General features: G+C 46.0%; 1 protein-coding gene and 1 non-coding gene across 8 annotated transcripts in view; both read left to right on the forward strand.

Annotated features, from left to right (window-relative positions):
• DNMT3B (DNA methyltransferase 3 beta) overlaps window positions 1-16,301 on the forward strand; it is a 54,656-nt gene extending 38,355 nt beyond the window's left edge. For 3 of the 7 annotated variants that reach the window (XM_053574197.1, XM_053574200.1, XM_053574198.1), the window contains 14 exons: window positions 594-738; window positions 2,903-3,028; window positions 3,114-3,158; window positions 4,304-4,383; window positions 4,711-4,823; window positions 5,347-5,530; window positions 6,047-6,131; window positions 6,663-6,808; window positions 8,051-8,141; window positions 8,518-8,666; window positions 9,600-9,685; window positions 12,270-12,339; window positions 13,064-13,182; window positions 14,737-16,301. In XM_053574197.1, coding sequence (XP_053430172.1) covers window positions 594-738; window positions 2,903-3,028; window positions 3,114-3,158; window positions 4,304-4,383; window positions 4,711-4,823; window positions 5,347-5,530; window positions 6,047-6,131; window positions 6,663-6,808; window positions 8,051-8,141; window positions 8,518-8,666; window positions 9,600-9,685; window positions 12,270-12,339; window positions 13,064-13,182; window positions 14,737-14,878 — 1,581 coding nt within the window. In that variant the 3' untranslated portion in view covers window positions 14,879-16,301. Of the gene's footprint in view, window positions 1-593; window positions 739-2,902; window positions 3,029-3,113; window positions 3,159-4,303; window positions 4,384-4,710; window positions 4,824-5,346; window positions 5,531-6,046; window positions 6,132-6,662; window positions 6,809-8,050; window positions 8,142-8,517; window positions 8,667-9,599; window positions 10,732-10,773; window positions 12,400-13,063; window positions 13,184-14,736 lie in introns of those variants that run through there. The other 4 variants (XM_053574199.1, XM_053574201.1, XR_008376546.1 and 1 more) reach the window with 3 other exon arrangements.
• Window positions 2,185-2,291, forward strand: LOC128574292 (U6 spliceosomal RNA). Its single transcript, XR_008376669.1, has one exon. It is a non-coding gene; the product is annotated as a U6 spliceosomal RNA (small nuclear RNA).
• Window positions 16,302-17,525: the final 1,224 nt, after the last annotated feature.

A 17,525-nucleotide genomic window follows, 5' to 3' on the forward strand; every position in this document is an offset into this window, starting at 1 on the left:
CTGCCAACCAAATTCAGAAGTGGGCCGCAGTATTCAAATCAAGGGATCTACCTTTACAGAGGCCTCCACAAGCCCAATGATGGGCTGCAGCTTAAGGCCAGCTGCCTCATCCCTTTATCTGTGAGCTATGTTATGTCCCCTGTGAACCACTAGGCTTTGTCATTCCTTCTACCTCTTCATGGAACTGCCTTCATCCTGCATTTACAAGCCAGCCCCTGTGCTAGTAGTTTCCTTGTGCTTAATCAGACATGTAAATCTTCATGGTCCTCATAATACATATTAAGGAGATGAAATAAGAAATCCAGCCCCCTTTTCAGAGGAGGTATACAGGGGATGAGACTGGTGCTGGCCGTTGCTCCTTATCAGTTAATTCTGATTCCTTTGCCTTTAAAGATTCCCCCTGCTAGCCCCTGGCCTGCCTGTTTCTCTGAACAGGCCCCTCCTTTCTGTGTCACACATACCACAGCCCAGGGCAGCTGTCTGGCTATGAAAGGGCCCAGTGTGGGGGAATGTAGGCCCCCAGCTGGGGGAATCCTGGGTGGAGCCGGCAAGTACCTCCCTCCTCCCATTCATCACAGACTCTGCCTTTGCAGAAAGCCAGGGTGCGAGCTGGCAAGACATTCCCCAGCAGCCCTGGAGACTCATTGGAAGACCAGCTGAAGCCCATGCTGGAGTGGGCCCACGGGGGCTTCAAGCCCACTGGCATCGAGGGCCTCAAACCCAACAACAACCAACCAGGTGGGAATGAGTCCCTATGGCAGCACCCCCTGCCACTGCTGGTGGGACAAACTTGAGAGATTCAGTCCCTCATGTAGCCCCTCACCCCACCCAATTTTTCTGCAGCTGGTCTCAACCCTGAAGCCCTCCTCTTTTGCCCTATGAACCTGACTGTTTATGGGCATATGAAGGCTATGCCAGCCTCATCTGGCTTCCCTGGTCACTTTCCCACTAAACATTACATGCATATACTAAATCTGTCCTGAAAACTTGAGTAAACAGGAAGCCAAGATGCAGTCTTCACTAGTAGCATCTTTTTTTTTTTTTAAAGGAAAAGTTACACTCATTGGAGAAAACTTGAAAAGTGTTTTTTTAAAAGTGTTTAAGCCATCTCCTGACATTTTGACCAATACCATATATCCTCCATTAAAATGTACTTGTGACTTCCTGAGATCTATAGTGTCTTACAAGCTGCACATTTAATGTATTGTTTTCTGTTTTGTTTTTTCCCTCCCCAAAAGTGGTTAATAAGTCGAAGGTGCGTCGTACACGCAGTAGAAAGTTAGAATCAAGGAAATACGGTATTCCCTTCCTTCCCATCTTTTGACTATGCTGTTTTTCTTTATACTTTCTTTTGATTTCTCGGCATATAACATGGTCACTGGAAAAGAATCAAATTTCTTCAGAAGTCAACCTGAACTCCCACCCAACCCTTCCATCTCACTTCCCATCCTCACAAATGCCCCTAGGTTAACATTGCGGGGTGCACGTCCTTCCATCTTTTTCTGTACACTAGTTGGATTGCTCCTTTCTCCTGTATTTCTCATTATTAATAATATGGGCACTGTTAAATATCATTTTGTCACTTAAGAGTCCTTATGATTTTTAATGGCTGTGTAATTTTCTTTCTAGGGACAGAGTCAAATTCAACCATGTCCATTATGATTCACTGTATAGGTTGAATAGAAATGTCAGTGGGAGCCACACAGTTATTTTCCTGGTAGTCTCATTGAAAAGGGTAAAAAGTGAAAAGAACAGGTGAAATTCGTATTAACCAAATTTAACTTAGCCTCCAATTTCTAAAATATTAACATTTGAACATTCATCAGTATAGCTAATTAAAACTTTTTACATTTCCTATTAGTATTGTCATTAAGATCTCGTTGGCAAAATGCACGTCTTATAACACTTCTCAATTCTAATGCTAAATTTTCAATGGAAATACTTGATCTTATGAACTAAATGGAGGCTTAATGAAATACAGATATAGATCTTAACTGAATAGAAATGAAATAAATCAACACAACTTATAGTTGAAAAAGTAGGTTCACATGTCTTGAATCATTTGTCAGTGTTTTAATTAACATTACTTTTCAATGTAAAATGAAGTTTTTTGCTCACTAGTTGAAGTTCAAGTTTTTAGTAACCACATATGGCTAGCATGTTGGAACAAAATGGACATAAATGGTGTTCGCTTTGGCAGCACATGAACTAAAATTGGAACGATACAGAGAAGATTAGCATGGCCCCTGTGCAAGGATGACACACAGATTCGTGAAGTGTTCCATATTAAAAAAAAAAATAGGCATAAATGTGTCAGAATTTTAGGTGTAGATTGAACTTATCTGGTGTTCTTAGAGCTAGGTATAGAAGGATGTCTTTTTTTTGAGACAGAGTCTCTAGCTGTTGTCCTGTGTAGAGTGCTGTGGCATCACAGCTCACAGTAACCCCCAACTCTTGGGCTTAAGCAATGCTCTTGCCTCAGCCTCCCAAGTAGCTGGGACTACAGGCGCCCACTACCATGCCTGGCTATTTTTTTTTTTTTTTTTGGTTGTAATTGTCATTGTTTGGCGGGCCTGGGCTGGTTTCAAACCCACCAGTTCCGGTGCATGTGGCTGGTGCCCTAGCCACTTGAATTATAGGTGCCAAGCTGGATGTCGTCTTTTGTACACATAGAAGCCCAAACCCCTGGAGCCATGCGTGGATTTTGGGTACGAGAGGATTTAAATTGGCTCCTGTTCCAAGCTGTGCATTGACAGCCCTGTACACCCAGGCATATACCCTTCCCCCATCATGTCCCAGATGCAGCTGGAACAGGCACATAGCACAGTATTGTCTGGGGCCACACGTTCTGTGGGCCCTCCTATCAATCAAGCTATGGTTTTGGTCTCCTTTCCTTTCTCAGAGAACAAGACAAGAAGACGAACAGCTGATGACTCAGCTACCTCTGACTATTGTCCTCCACCCAAGCGCCTCAAGACAAATTGCTACAACAATGGCAAAGACCGTGGGGAGGAAGACCAGAGCCGAGGTGATGGTTGGTCCTCTGCAATATGTGTGGTGGTCAACATAGCTCCATGACCTTATCTCATACTTTCTCCCTCTTCTCTCAACAGAACAAATGGCATCAGATGTCGCCAACAACAAGAGCAATCTAGAAGGTAATGTTCTCTCCTCCAGTCCTCCCTTCTCATCCTGGGCAAGGCCCAAGGCCTGCCTCAGTCCAGGTCAAGGCCTGTTTTGGGTCTCTGCATCTTAGTTGCTACATTTTACTTGCCTGATTTTCACTAAGACTGATTGTGTCCCTAGAAGAAGTGAGTAGGAAGTAGGTCACCTGAACCTGGGGTACTTTGGGTGGGAGAACTATACCTCAAACCAGATGAGTGACATTTCGAACCTCCCCAAAGAAGACCTAGAACTAGCTTTGACTCGAATGTTAGCACACTTAGCCACATTGTCAAGATAAACCCAGTCTGCTCATCCGGCTGGGGATTGCCAGTTGGTCTGATACTTTGCCCAGAACCTACCTAATGAAATTCAGAGTTTGTGAAGGTCAATTCTCCTTCCTTCTTTCTTCACCCTGATATCCATTAGTCAACAAATATTTGAGTGGTTATTCTTTTTTGTGTGTGTGTGTGTTTTAAATTAATATTCAGTTTATTAATTTACATTTTACTTGAGTGTTTATTCAATGACAACTATGGCCCTGACCCAGAGAACCCTGGGGAAAGCTTGAGTTTAGAGCATTCTTGAAAACAAACACTGGTATTTGCTCACCTACGCATTTGCTCATCTACCTGTTTCTCCTTCCTGGCTAGAGATGCTTACTCTTAGGCATTGAAAGGTCCTGTCCACCTGGTCAGTGATGTAAATCCGTCCTGGCCTGGTGATATGAAGGGAGGCAGGTAGTTAAAGACCACTAGTTAAAAGACCTAGGTTCTGAAATTGTGCCTCTATGCTCTTTGTAGGATGCAGGCACAAGCAAGTCTTATCATGATTGATTCCCCAGTGTCCTGGAATTTTCAAACTAGGCTCTCAAAGCCTGTTCTCTGCTGGAGGGACCCCCTAGTCAGAGTTCTGCCTCACATCTTCCTACTGGGGCAGCACTTGGTCTTGACTTTTCCCAGTGCAGACAGCCACTTTGGAACATTGCAGCTGAGCATGAATCGGGAGGAAAGGGGGTTGGAAGAGTCCTTAGCACAGTGCTGGCCTAGAGAAAATGCTCAAGACTCAGGAGACCCCAGGCTTCAGCAGCTGCTATTGGGGCCTCAGTTGCTCACAAGTCATGACCCTCTGTTTCTTACAGACAGTTGCCTATCTTGTGGCAAGAAGAACTCCGTGTCCTTCCACCCTCTCTTTGAGGGGGGGCTCTGTCAGACCTGCAGGGTAAGTTCTCTTCCCCATCCCTCCCTCCCTGGACATTCTGCACCTTCCTTCCTCCACAAACGTCTTGTACAAAGATCCATTGTATAGACACCAGCATTTATGTGCGGAGAGCAGTGAAGCCCTCTTGCATGCTTCCAACCTTTCCTCTGGCGGGGGTTGCCATCTCAGGAGAGCAGCACACAGGCCAAAATTGTCCCTGTAAAGGACACCAATCCACAAGCAGCTTGTTCTGCAGCAGCGTCCTAGGGCCTCAGCCAGCCAGCCCGCCAGCAGGGCCTGGCTGTCTCTGGTTTCTAATTTCACGGAGTGTTTCTTTCTGGCTGCCAGGATCGGTTCTTGGAGTTGTTCTACATGTACGACGACGATGGCTATCAGTCTTACTGCACCGTGTGCTGTGAGGGCTACGAGCTGCTGCTCTGCAGTAACACAAGCTGCTGTCGGTGAGCACTGGGCCCTGCCGGGGGTGTGTGTGTGGGGGGGACGGGGATGAGTGGGCACTGGAGTGGCCACGCTGCACTGTGTGAATCTGATGGTCTGGAGACAGCTGACTATGTGTAATGGAACGCCTGGCATGGGGTCCAGCAGGCAGCATGTGGGTGTCACGTCACAAAGAAGGTAAAACAGATGTTCAGGGGCGGGTTTTGGTAGGTATGTTTGCCAGTGAAAGGAGCACTAGGGTGTCAGGGAAGGCTCCCGCCCTGAAAGTTTGCCACTTGGCCTGAAATCCAGTTTTCACAGAAACTGAGGTGGTCAGGTGGCATTTCTGTGAGAGGAGGCTGTGGAATTCAGGGTCGTGAGTGTCTGACGAGGAGGTTAGTGTAGCACATGTCATTCAGGGCCTCGTAGGCCCCAAGCAGGTTATGTGTGGTGGGTTCCTATCTCCAGGGGAATTAAAGGAAGGGACAGCACATGAAACCTGCTGGTGACAAAGACATCATTGCTTCTCCCCTGCTGCTGGCACAGGTGCTTCTGTGTGGAGTGCTTGGAGGTGCTGGTGGGCCCTGGCACAGCGGCGGAGGCCAAGCTCCAGGAGCCCTGGAGCTGCTACATGTGTCTGCCACAGCGCTGTCACGGCATCCTGCGGCGTCGGAAGGACTGGAACATGCGCCTGCAGGCCTTCTTCACCAGCGACATGGGGCATGAATATGTAAGCCACAGGCTCCTGCCTTCAGCAGCACAGGGGCAGTGAAACCTGGGGAATTCTTAATAGCAGGAGTAATGGGAGAAAAGACTGATCGTACCAAATGAGTCTCTGGGGCCCTCCAAAGCTGAGAGATCTGGCTAATTGACACCCCTGTGTACAGTTATCAGGCCTACCAGCATTCCTCCCCTCCTTCCTGGCCTCTCAGTACTTGGACTTGCAGGGCCCAGTGTGGAAATGATGGTAGTCTTCTGTGTAAGCAGAGTTGAGCAGGAAGGGAATAGGAATGAACTTTCCACTCTAGAGGAAAGCCTGAGGTCATTCTTATCTAGGGTGCTGTCTTTTTATGTGTGCATCTGTCTCCGTGTGATCATCTCTGGCTCATGCCTTAGGATAAAAGGGCCCTTCTATACAAATTCTAGTCCCCATCCAAGTTCCTATGGTGGCCACAGCCAGGGTTTGAGTCCCTCTGAGAATGGTCAGGCCACCTCCTCTTCCCTGACCTCCTTCCTCACCTGGCAGGAAGCCCCCAAGCTGTACCCTGCAATTCCTGCAGCCCGAAGGCGGCCCATTCGAGTTCTGTCTCTGTTTGATGGAATCGCAACAGGTGAGTTTGGAAGGAGTGCTTTGCTGTGGCACCACAGCGGGGCAGCCCAGGAAGGGGCTAGGCGTCTAGGTGTCTGACATCAATGTCAGGAAAGACAACAAGGGTTGCCTGTTCATACCTGTTTTAAAAACCACTGGCTCCGTGTTTCATTTCATTCACCTTGTCACACACTTGATAAGGATGTATGTCATAGCTGTTATATTTTGTTTTTTACTACATGCAGGTATCTTAAAATCAATTTTCATTCCACATGCATGAATGTATTTATCAATTAGGTAACAATTAGACTACTACTAGCCGCAGTCTTGGTTCCCTTCTGCTCCTAAAGTTTTCCCTGTATATAATGGTAGCACAATCAACATGCAGGGTACCCCGAAGGACTTTGCCTGACTTAATCCATTCAATCCTCTAAGCTGCCCTATGATGTGCTTATGAGGAATATATCCTCATTTTCCCAGAGTGGGAAGTGCTGGAAAGCCATTGCTCTGCACTCAAATCACTTGTGCTTTTGTGTCTTCCGGGCCCCCACAGGGTACTTGGTCCTCAAAGAATTGGGCATAAAGGTGGAAAAGTATGTCGCCTCTGAAGTGTGTGAAGAGTCCATTGCTGTTGGAACCGTTAAGCATGAGGGGAATATCAAATATGTGAACGACGTGAGAAACATCACTAAGAAAAATGTGAGAGCCTTCTGTACCTTGGGGGTCATCTCCTCCTGTTCTCCCTACTCCTCCGTACTCTCACACACCCAAATGGCGCTTCAGCCCCCTCCCCAGGGAGACAAGCTGTTGTCTGGCTAAGTTGTAGTGGTGGGGAGACCCACAGCGTAGAAGCTGCAATCTTAGGCTATACACAGTGGCTCATGCCTATAAAATTCTAGCCCTCTGGGAGTTCTAGACCAGCGTGAGCAAGAGGGAGACTTTGTTTCTACTAAAAATAGAAAAACTAGCCAGGTATCCCAGCTACTCCACAGACTAAGACAGGAGGATCCCTTGAATCTAGGAGTTTGTGAGGTTGCTGTGAGCTAGGCTGGTAGCAGGGAATGCTAGTATGGGCGACAGAGTAAGACTTTGTCTACATTTAAAAAAAAAGAATGGGTGGGGCGGCACCTGTGGCTCAAAGGAGTAGAGCACCAGCCCCATATGCTGGAGGTGGGGGGTTCAAACCCAGCCCCAGGACAAAAACTGAAAAAAAAAAAAAGAATGGATGGAGGGAGGGTAATTGGTGGGACCACACCTACGGTGTATCTTATAAGAGTACATGTGAAACTTACTAAATGTAGAATATAAATGTCTTAACACAATAACTAAGAAAATGCCAAGAAGGGTATGTTAACCAGTTTAACAAAAATATTTCAAATTGTATATAAAACCAGTGTATGGTGTCCCATGATTGCATTAACATACACAGCTATGATTTAATGAAAAAAAAAAAAAAAAAGAGCCAGGTTCAGTGGCATCCTAGCACTCTACTGGGAGGTTGAGGCAGATGGATTGCCCTGAGTCACAGGTTTGAGACCAGCCAGAGTGAGACCCCATCTCTAAAAATAGCCAGGCGTTATTGTGGGTGCCTATAGCTAGTTTCAGCTACTTGGGAGGCTGAGGAAAGAGAATTGCTTGAGCCTAAGAGTTAGAGATTGCTGTGAGCTATGACACTACGGCACTCTACCAAGGGTGACCAAGTGAGATTCTCTCCAGGAAAAAAAAAAAAAAGGGCCAGGCTTGTAATCGTAACACTCTCTAAAAAAAAAGGTTATGATTTCAGGGAATCCTGAGCATTAGATTTTTGAGGTTCAGAAGTGGAGTTGACCAACCAAGTTTCAAGAAGTGGGTCCTTCATGTCAGGTTATCTGGGAATGCAGGCTTTCCTTGCTTCCCCATCCATACACTCTTCCTTTCCTCAGCCTGTTTCTTCTTCCTCAGATTGAAGAATGGGGCCCATTTGACTTGGTGATTGGTGGAAGCCCATGCAATGATCTCTCAAATGTGAATCCTGCTAGGAAAGGCTTGTACGGTGAGCACTCCTTTCTGGTGGCCCTCAGGGAGCCTTTGTCACCTGAATGCTGGTCCAGGTGGAGGGCCCTGAGAAGGAGTTGTTTGCCTCTGGCCAGTTTACCGGGCTCCTCAGGGCATGTTGCTTCCCTGTCTGCTCCATTGCAGTCCTCAGTTCACAAAGGCAGGGAAGCTGCTAATAAATGTGCTGCTGCTGCTGCTTGTGCCCTTGCTTAGTCATCCCAGAGGACTTGGGGTAGACGTACAAAGTTAGGCGTTGACAGTTATGCCGGGAGGTCACTAGGAACCTGTTTCTCTCAGAGAGTATGGTGGATCGGGCTGGATGGATTCAGATTGCAGCTGAATGACCACTGCTCTGTCATCTCTTGTGGGTATAGAGGGGACAGGTCGGCTCTTCTTTGAGTTCTACCACCTGCTGAATTATTCGCGCCCCAAGGAGGGTGATGACCGACCGTTCTTCTGGATGTTTGAGAATGTAGTAGCCATGAAGGTTGGAGACAAGAGGGACATCTCTCGCTTCTTGGAGGTGAGGACCTAGAGGCCTAATTTTCAGACAACCTGAGCAGGGAAACCCTTGCTGGCGATGGTTGATAGGTATTGGCAATGTTGGGAGTGATTTCCTGGTTCCATCCCAGAGTGGGGGATTTAGTGGATTCTCTTGGTACATGGAACATACTTGATTTCTAATTTCACCCCAACCCACTGGAAGTAGCAAATGATAAAATCATCCTCTCCTTCTGTTGAGGGCTCATGAGATTTGATTTGACTTTAACTCTACAGATGTTTTTTCTCATTCTTATGAGAACTGTTTTAGGTGTCACAGGAAAGATAGTTATTCACTGCTCAATATGCATCAAGCACCACAGTAAATAATTTTGTACTCTTAGTTAGCTCACTTAATTTTCTCCAAAAGCCAAAAGCTTAAGTTTTTTCTCAGGCTTTATAACTGGCTACTTCCCTCATGGTTTAGACCTGGCAGCTGAGTGGTTGGAGCCTGATATGGCCCACATTACAATCTCACAACCTGGGGGTTAATTTAACTTCACAAATTTTGGTTTTTACCAGCTCTGCATGTTGTGTTAATCCGACATGTCCCAGGAGAGATGCCTTCTCCTAGAACCTGCAGGTGTGATCTTATCTCTTTACTCATCATCATTAGGAGGCATTCACTATGTCCTCAAGCCAGGTTCTTTTTGGTTTTTTTTTTTTTTGGCTGGGGCTAGGTTTGAACCCGCCACCTCCGGCATATGGGACCGGCGCCCTACTCCTTGAGCCACAGGCGCTGCCCTCAAGCCAGGTTCTTAATGGCAAGTGTTTAGTCCCCTGGCTTAGAGAATCCATGTGTCTTCCATAGTCATGGGCTTCCACGTCACATGCACAGATCAAACCTCCCCAACCCCCCATGGTGGACACCTGAATTCTAGTGTGGGATCATAACAGCTCCATTGTCTTCTTGCAGTGCAATCCGGTGATGATTGATGCCATAAAAGTATCTGCTGCTCACAGGGCACGTTATTTCTGGGGCAACCTTCCAGGGATGAACAGGTAACAAGGGGCTCCCAGTGGGACAGGTACCAGCCAAGTGATAAAGCTAATGATGTCAGCTTTGATGTTTGACCTTTCTAGAAAGAGCTGACTGTGCTGAAAAGTGGCCTCAACTTGGTTTTCAGACCATCATACATGGGTGATCCCTGTTAAGTTGTACAGCAAATACCTGGAAATCTCAGAAGGACTCCTCATTTCTAGTCTGACTTGCTAAAGCTAGAGATGGGCCTGATCTTTTAAGTCCCATATATTGGAGCCGGATCTAACATCTATACCCTATCTTTTCTCAGATTTTCATAATCAAGAACATTTCACATATTTTTTTTTATTCTATATCAAAGGTAGCTCAGTCTTCTTTAGATGGATGGCTTTGCTGAGATTAATCTATACAGGTGGTTTTAAGAAGAGCACCTTGCTAATTTATGTGCAAAATGTGATGGTGCTATGACATCCCAGACTTACAAATGAAATAAGCTTAAAACATTTTCCTTTAGAAGGAAGTGTTGGAAGCATAATAACTTTCTGGCAGTTACCAGAGGTGAGAGGGTTCTGGGATAACTTTGAGGATTTCCATTGGCTAGCCTGCATTTTTACTTGGCCATTATTTTGCGATTAAATGGTCTTATCAACTCAACACTTGAGCTCAATCTGCCAGATCGTGTTATACTGATGCCATTTTAGTGAAACACTGATGTCATTTTTGGCTCTCATGGAGTTGACATGTTAATGGTGTAGAAAACAGTAATGATTTGGGGTTCATTGCTGGAGGAGGGCACTGGGGAAGGGTTGATTGGGAAGGGTTCTCATTCCAACAGGGTCCTAAGTGAAGAAATGGAGCCGTGCAGTTATTAGAGCACACTCCATGCTGAAAGAATTGGTTAAGGGAGGTTGGAGAGGCTGCGAGAGAAGGATGGAGAACTGTAGGCATTGGGCCAAATAACATGGGCCTCACATGTAATACCACTTAAATTCTGTTTGGCATGGGAAGTTACAGGGGATTTAAGCAGATGAGATGACTAGTGTCTCAGGTTTATGGTAGTTTCTGGGTGGAGAATAGACTAAAGAAGGACAAGGGCAAAAGTGGGGAGACAAGTGAGATGGCTGGACACATGAGTTGGTATCTGGGGTCTGCAGCCAGCAATCCTGTGGATTAGTAGTTAGACTGAGGCACAAGGCTGGGACTGAGCTATAGAGGCTCAGGGTCAGTGTGTCAAGTATCTGCCAGAGGACAGCATCCCAAATCATCTGTTTTGTTTTGAATCTTAAAGTATCAGCACAAGGCAGGCCTGTGCTGTCTTTTTTTCCTCCCGTCCCTCTGCTCCCTTGGGTCCATGGATTGGAGGCAATCGGTTTTTGCAGTTTCCGGCTGGGGCTGGGTTTGAACCCACCACCTCTGGCATATGGGGCCGGTGCCCTACTCCTCTGAGCCACAGGTGCCGCCCCGTGGAGGCAGTTGGGATGGTGCTAGATGGGGTGGCATTTGAAAACTGGCGTGTGAGGCCAAGGAAAGCTGATAGTCTAGGGAAATATTTTGTGTGGTTCCTAGCCCCTCTTGTGGGCACTATTTTCGTTCTCACATCTGAGTTCTATTTGGCCTTGACATGCCTAAAACAGGGATTTACTGTCATCAGCTCTGCATTCAGGCCTCTTCCACTGGTGTCTGCTTTGGAGCTGCTCAAATACTTTCAGTTCTGTCCCTTCCCCTTCTTAGGCCTCTGTGCATTTGCAAAATAGATTTCAAGGGTGAAAGTTAATAAGGCAATTTAAAAAAACTATTAGAAAATATAGGTTTTGTGAACCAACTCCTGTCCTTTCTAATGAAAATGCCCAGTACTGCCTGGGCATGGTGGCTAATGCCTGTAGTCCTAGCACTCTGGGAGGCTGAGGTTGGAAGGATCCCAGACCAGCCTGAGCAAGAGAGAGGCTCCTTCTCTATTAAAAATAAATGAACTAAAAAAAAAATGAACTAGTGGGGCAACAGGGTGGGTGCCTGTAGTCCCAGCTACTTGGGAGAGTGAGGAGTTTGAGGTTGCTGTGATGTAGGCTGAGGCCATGGCACTCTAGCTGAGGCAACAGAGTGAGACTCTGTCCCCTCCCAAAATAAATAAATATCCACTACTTCAAAGCCTCTGTAGGCTGCACCCCTAGCAGTGAGCCACCAAATTGTGGGTGTGCTGGTTGTATTAAATAGACTGTAAAGATTTAAGTTCCTCACTTTAATGTAGATACTAAGCCCAAAGGCTGGTGACTTGCTCATGGTCATTTGGCCAGTGAGCATTGGGGCTGGTCACCTGAAGGAGTCTTTTGATTCCCTGTCCAGAGTTTTCGCTTGTGTTGGTTGGTGGCTGCCTTTGACTAGTTGTGAAAGTCAGGAAGGGAGAACTTTACCTTCAGACTGTTGTGGTCTGTCCCCTTTAGGAACTAGTCCATCCCTGGCTTTGGCATGCAGACTTGTGCTCATGCCAGGGTCATTTTGGTCATGTAGCAAGTTCACTGCCAGGGCACACCTCACTCCCACCTGTGAGGTGCCTAGCCAATGACCCTCTACAGGCGGTAGAAAGTAATGGGTTTTGGCTGTTCCCAGGCCGGTGATAGCATCAAAGAATGATAAACTCGAGCTTCAAGACTGCTTGGAATACAATAGGACAGCAAAGGTAAGACATGCACAAATGACTTGTGCTGTGGCCCTCTGTAAAATGCACTTGGTGACCTCCAAGTGGGGACTTGGGAGATGACCTCGGTGTCTACTTGGTTCCTGCTTTTCCTCTCACATGAATTCCTGGTGCTGGGCCTCTTCCCCCACATAATTGTTCTGTCCAGTCTTCAAGTACAGAGGGTAGGAGTCTTTTGATAATAGTCATTATGAGAAAAGACAAGGAGGCTTTCTAATGTTAATGCTCGGTAATGTAGAGAATTTCAGCTGGCCCTCTCCGTAAGAAAGGAGTATTTAATGCTTTTGCCAAAAAATTATCTGTTAAATCATAGATGATATATTTATCTCCATAAACCTTATTTTCAGTGTTTGCATCAAGCAATCATCCATTTGTCTAAACTCCTATTTTTGACCATTCTCTGTATCTGTGTGGTTTTTACTTAATATCACTTGATCAGTAATTGGTGTCTTTTTAGCCCCCATGTGATTTCACTTGTGGTTACTTTTTTGTTTATCTCATTCTGAGACTGGTCCTTCCTGTTAACTTCTTGGCATTTGTGGGAAGCACAAAATGTTCTTGTCTCTCCAACTTTTCTCATTCCTTCTGCCACCCTCTGTCCACGTCTGCGCTCTCTCCTCCCTCTCTCCTAGGGGCTTTTGAGCCCTGACTCCACCCAGAACCCTTCATTCTGTGCTCACTCCATGATGTCCATTTTGTTCTCCAGTTAAAGAAAGTACAGACAATAACCACCAAGTCGAACTCGATCAGACAGGGGAAAAACCAACTTTTCCCTGTTGTCATGAATGGCAAAGAAGATGTTTTGTGGTGCACTGAGCTCGAAAGGTGAGCAAGGCTGCACTTGAAGAGGGAAGCGGTGCAGACAGAAACAGAAAAGGGAAGAACATTAGCTTCAGGCCGGGAGCACAAATGGGCAGGCACTTGTCTTAGTTCTTCAACTTAATCCTCAACTGCTCTCCTTCCTACCTCAGCAAGGCTGGAAGCAATACCTTTTAGATAACTTTCAGAGTTAGTTGTATTTTCTGGCAGAAATGGCGTAGCGGGTGGTGGTGAGGAATGTGAGACATGAGGTCATTAGATGACACCATCTGGCTGCACTGCCCTGATGTCTGCCTGTCCCAACATGCTGTGACACTAGGATGTGTGGTGAACCAGCTAAAGAAAACTACAGACGTGCCCTTCTTCTGTCAACTCTTAGCATGATCCCTACTTAGTCATGGTCTATCCCTCTTTTATTTGGCAAATTTGTCTATTTTGATGCAAAGAACCATCTTTTGGGCTTCAGTTCTGTTTTTTCTTTCAGTCCTGTTTAGTTTTCCTTATTAGTTTTAAATTTTCATTTTTCTTACTGTTTTTAAAGTTATGATTTATTTTCTTCACTCTTAAAGTTATTATTTGCTAGGAATATAGTTTAAGGCTATGTATCTTCCTCTTTAGCTGCATTTTGAAGGCTTTTTACAGAGCATTTTCATTCTAAACCTTTCTGTTCTGCAACTGGTATTATTTCTTCTTTGACATTAACAATAGTTTTCTTGGTGTAAAAGTAACTTCTGATTAGTAGTTAACTGGAGGGTAACCTTGCCCAATCTATTCATACTGTGGATTATTCTGTATTTTGAGATCCATGCATGATGTGCTGGGCTGGAACTGTGATACTAGGGTTGGTGCTGTTGGCTATCGTTTTGAAGATGCCAAGGCATAGCAAGACACAGGCTTGAGGTGTTACATCTTTGCCATTGTGTCTTAATATTGGATTGTAAGCCTGGGTAATCTTGAGGCTCAGCATATCTGTAGTCTGTCTCCAGGCCTCATAGAATCTTTCAGAGAAGACTCTAGGGATATTTGGTGCCATCTGCCTGGAGTCCAGCATGATTTTTAATCCATCAGCTGGGTTTGAAGAGGGGAAGAAAACTCAGGATGCTGAGTTGTATTTAAAGTCACCTGAGTCTGTGATAATTCAAACCCTGATCTCTTTTGAGAGTGATTTCAATTTTGTTTTGAGACAGAAACAAATCTGTTTGCTGGCTGTCTTGGCATTCATTCATTCTTTCATTCAAGAAAGGTCACCTGAGCACCAACTATGTGCCAGTAGCATAGTTCTAGTTCTAGGGAAGCACAAAACAGGTGCCCCCATGTACGAGCTGTGCCCTCATGGCAATTATGAGCAACCCATGGACCTGGACCTTCCGTGGCTCAAGAAAGTGCTATTTGAAGAACTAGGTTTCCTGATTGAGGGATGGGACTAGGGAAGGTCAGGGGCAGGAAGTATGGGACCTCTTGTCACAGGTGAGGATTTCACAGGTGAGGATTTCATAGAGGCTCCAAGCCTGCCAGAATGTCACTTCTGACTCACTGTCTTTTTACCCTGGTGCCCCCCAGGATCTTCGGCTTTCCTGTACACTACACAGATGTGTCCAACATGGGCCGAGGTGCCCGCCAGAAGCTGCTTGGGAGGTCCTGGAGTGTGCCTGTGATCCGACACCTCTTCGCCCCCCTGAAGGACTACTTTGCATGTGAATAGTTATACCCAGGTGCTGGGGCTCTGGTGCATGTGGCAGAGCCAGGACCCAGGAGATGCAATTCCCCAACGCACCCCTAGGCTCTCTGCCCTTCCTCAGCTCAGCTATGCGGGTCGTCCTATGTACCTCAGTTCTCTCCTCAGTAGGAGCAGAGCCACCTGTCTCTTGCAGGGGTCCCCGAGGTGCTGCCTCCTTGTGCACAATTCAGTCCTGGCTGCTCGGAGCAGCTAAACACGGTGCTCATTTTTCTTCTCTTTAAACTTTAAAACTTGAAGTAGGTAGTAAAATAGCATTTTTCCCCCCTCCTGGATTTACCACTCAGAGAAACAATGGCTAAGCTACCAAAACCACAGTGCTGACAGCTCTCTAATACTCAGGTTAATGCTGAAAAATCATCCAAGACAGTTAATACAAAACTTCCCTATTTAAATGTCTGCTGCTCCACATTTGCAAGTGTGTACAGTAGTAGGCTAAGGGACATTTTTAAGGGCCCAGGGAATGTTTTTCGTAGGGCTAGCAGAAGAGGAAATGATGTATATGTCTTTCTTGAATTTTAACCTGGCGCATTCCCTTGCCTCAGTACAAGGGCTGGAGTCTGCTGTTGGGGGCCCATTAGAATATTTTCCACAATGATGGTGATTTCAGCAGGGATGACATCATCATCGCATTCAGGGCTATTTTTTCCCACAACCCCAAGGGCAGGGGCCTCCCTTAGCTAAATCCCTCCCAGTGACTGCAATAGAGCCCTCCAGGGAGCTCAGGAAGGGGTGTGCTGAGTTATATGATATAAGCTGCCATATGCTCTGTAGGAGTAGGGCTCCTCTGTATCTCCCTCTTCCTTATGCAGGGCTGTGATGGAGGGAGTGTAGATAAAGACCCTCAGACTCCTCAGGCACAGGTCCCCAGGTTAGAAGTATATCACCCTAATTCGTCGCCCTTTTTCTAAACTCAGAGGCAGTGACAGCAAGCCAGGGGCAGAAGCACATTTCCCACACCTCCTCCCTCATCTAAGAGATGGCAGCTGGGAAACTGCAATAAAAGCTCAATCCTCCCTCCCTCTCCAGATTTTAAAATTCTTTTTTATTCTACGATAAATCGTTTTTTACTGGGAATGGGAGTTCAGACAAGCTGCATTTCAGAAATGCTGTCATAATGGTTTTTAACACCTTTTACTCTTCTTACTGGTGCTATTTTGTAACAACATCTGACAAGTTTTGTGGGGCTTTTTATACACTTTTTTTAAAAGTCTCAAGGTTCTATTTTTATGTTTAACATTTTCATTAAAGTTTTTTTTTTTTTTTTTTGTAACTGGAGCCACGATATAACAAGTATGGGGGGAAAACCGTGCCTTGTTTCAACAGTTTTTGCTAATTTTTAGGCCGAAAGATGACGGACGTCTAGAGTTTACCTTCTGTTTAATTAAAATCAGTATTTCTCTATAACAGTCTGGTGTCCCTTTGCTTTTTGCAGCTCAGATGAGTAAGGGGTGGGGGAGGGCCTGGCTAGAGTGTAAGGGTGGTTGGTTGAAAGTATGTGATTAATTCATTTAAGCATAGTGTGGGATTACCTTGTTGACCCCAAGCAGATATGGAACTTATGGTCCAGTGCACTGGTCTTCAAACTCCAGCATACCCAGGAGGAGTTGTTAAGGCTGTGACTGCCAAGTCCAACCTTTAGATTCAGGCCCAATCTCTGAATTTTTCTGATTCAGAGAGTCTAGGGTGGACCCTGGGAATTTGATGCTGCTGGTAAATGGACCACACTAGGCTGGTGAATGGGTATTTGTTTGAATTCATTTAGAGGCAATGTGTGACTCCCAGACTTTATATGCTTTCCAGCCCTTGGGGAGCTATCCAGGTGATAATTACTGAAGTAAAGAATCTCAGGGCTGATTCTCACAGTTCCTCATGATTCTGTGGGATTGTTCTGCACCTTATTTCATGGCTCCCAAGCTGTTATTATTGCAGGCCAGTCACCTTCAGTGAGGGGACTTGTTGGAAGTGGCTCTTAGCCCTCAGCCTTAGGCCCTTGTCCTCAGCAGAGAGCATGTGAGCTCACACCCCAGGCTAAAATCTTCCTGCTCATTGAGCACTTACTTAGCGTAATATTGCAGCTCCCTCCAATAGTTCTACCTCAGCTTACCTGGGACTATCCAGGCAGGAGTCCTAAGCATCATGCCAAAGGCAAAAAAGGAGCTGATGAAAACTTGATGCTTTTGCAGAGGTTAATAATGGTTAGTTAGGATGGGTAGAGTAAGGGGCATAGGTTAGGTGGGATTCATTAGTTGGGCATCACACTTATACCTCAGGGCCTCTTGAATTTATGCCATGGATTACAGTCATGGCCAGAGCTAAGGAGAGTTTGGAAGGATGAGAAAATGTTATTGATGGGGCAGCACCTGTGGCTCAGTGGGTAGGGCACCGGCCTCTTATATCGAGGTTGGCGGGTTTGAGCCTGGCCACGGCCAAACTGCAACAGAAAAATAGCCGTGCGTTGTGGTGTACCTGTAGTCCCAGCTACTTAAGAGGCTGAGGCAAGAGAATCACCTAAGCCCAAAAGCTGGAGGTTGCTGTGAGCTGTGATGCTACAGCACTCTACCGAGGGCAACAAAGTGAGACTGTCACTGAAAAAACAAAATGTTATTGAAGG

This window comes from Nycticebus coucang, chromosome 21 (assembly GCF_027406575.1).
Source record: "Nycticebus coucang isolate mNycCou1 chromosome 21, mNycCou1.pri, whole genome shotgun sequence".
NCBI classification, from domain to species: domain Eukaryota; kingdom Metazoa; phylum Chordata; class Mammalia; order Primates; family Lorisidae; genus Nycticebus; species Nycticebus coucang.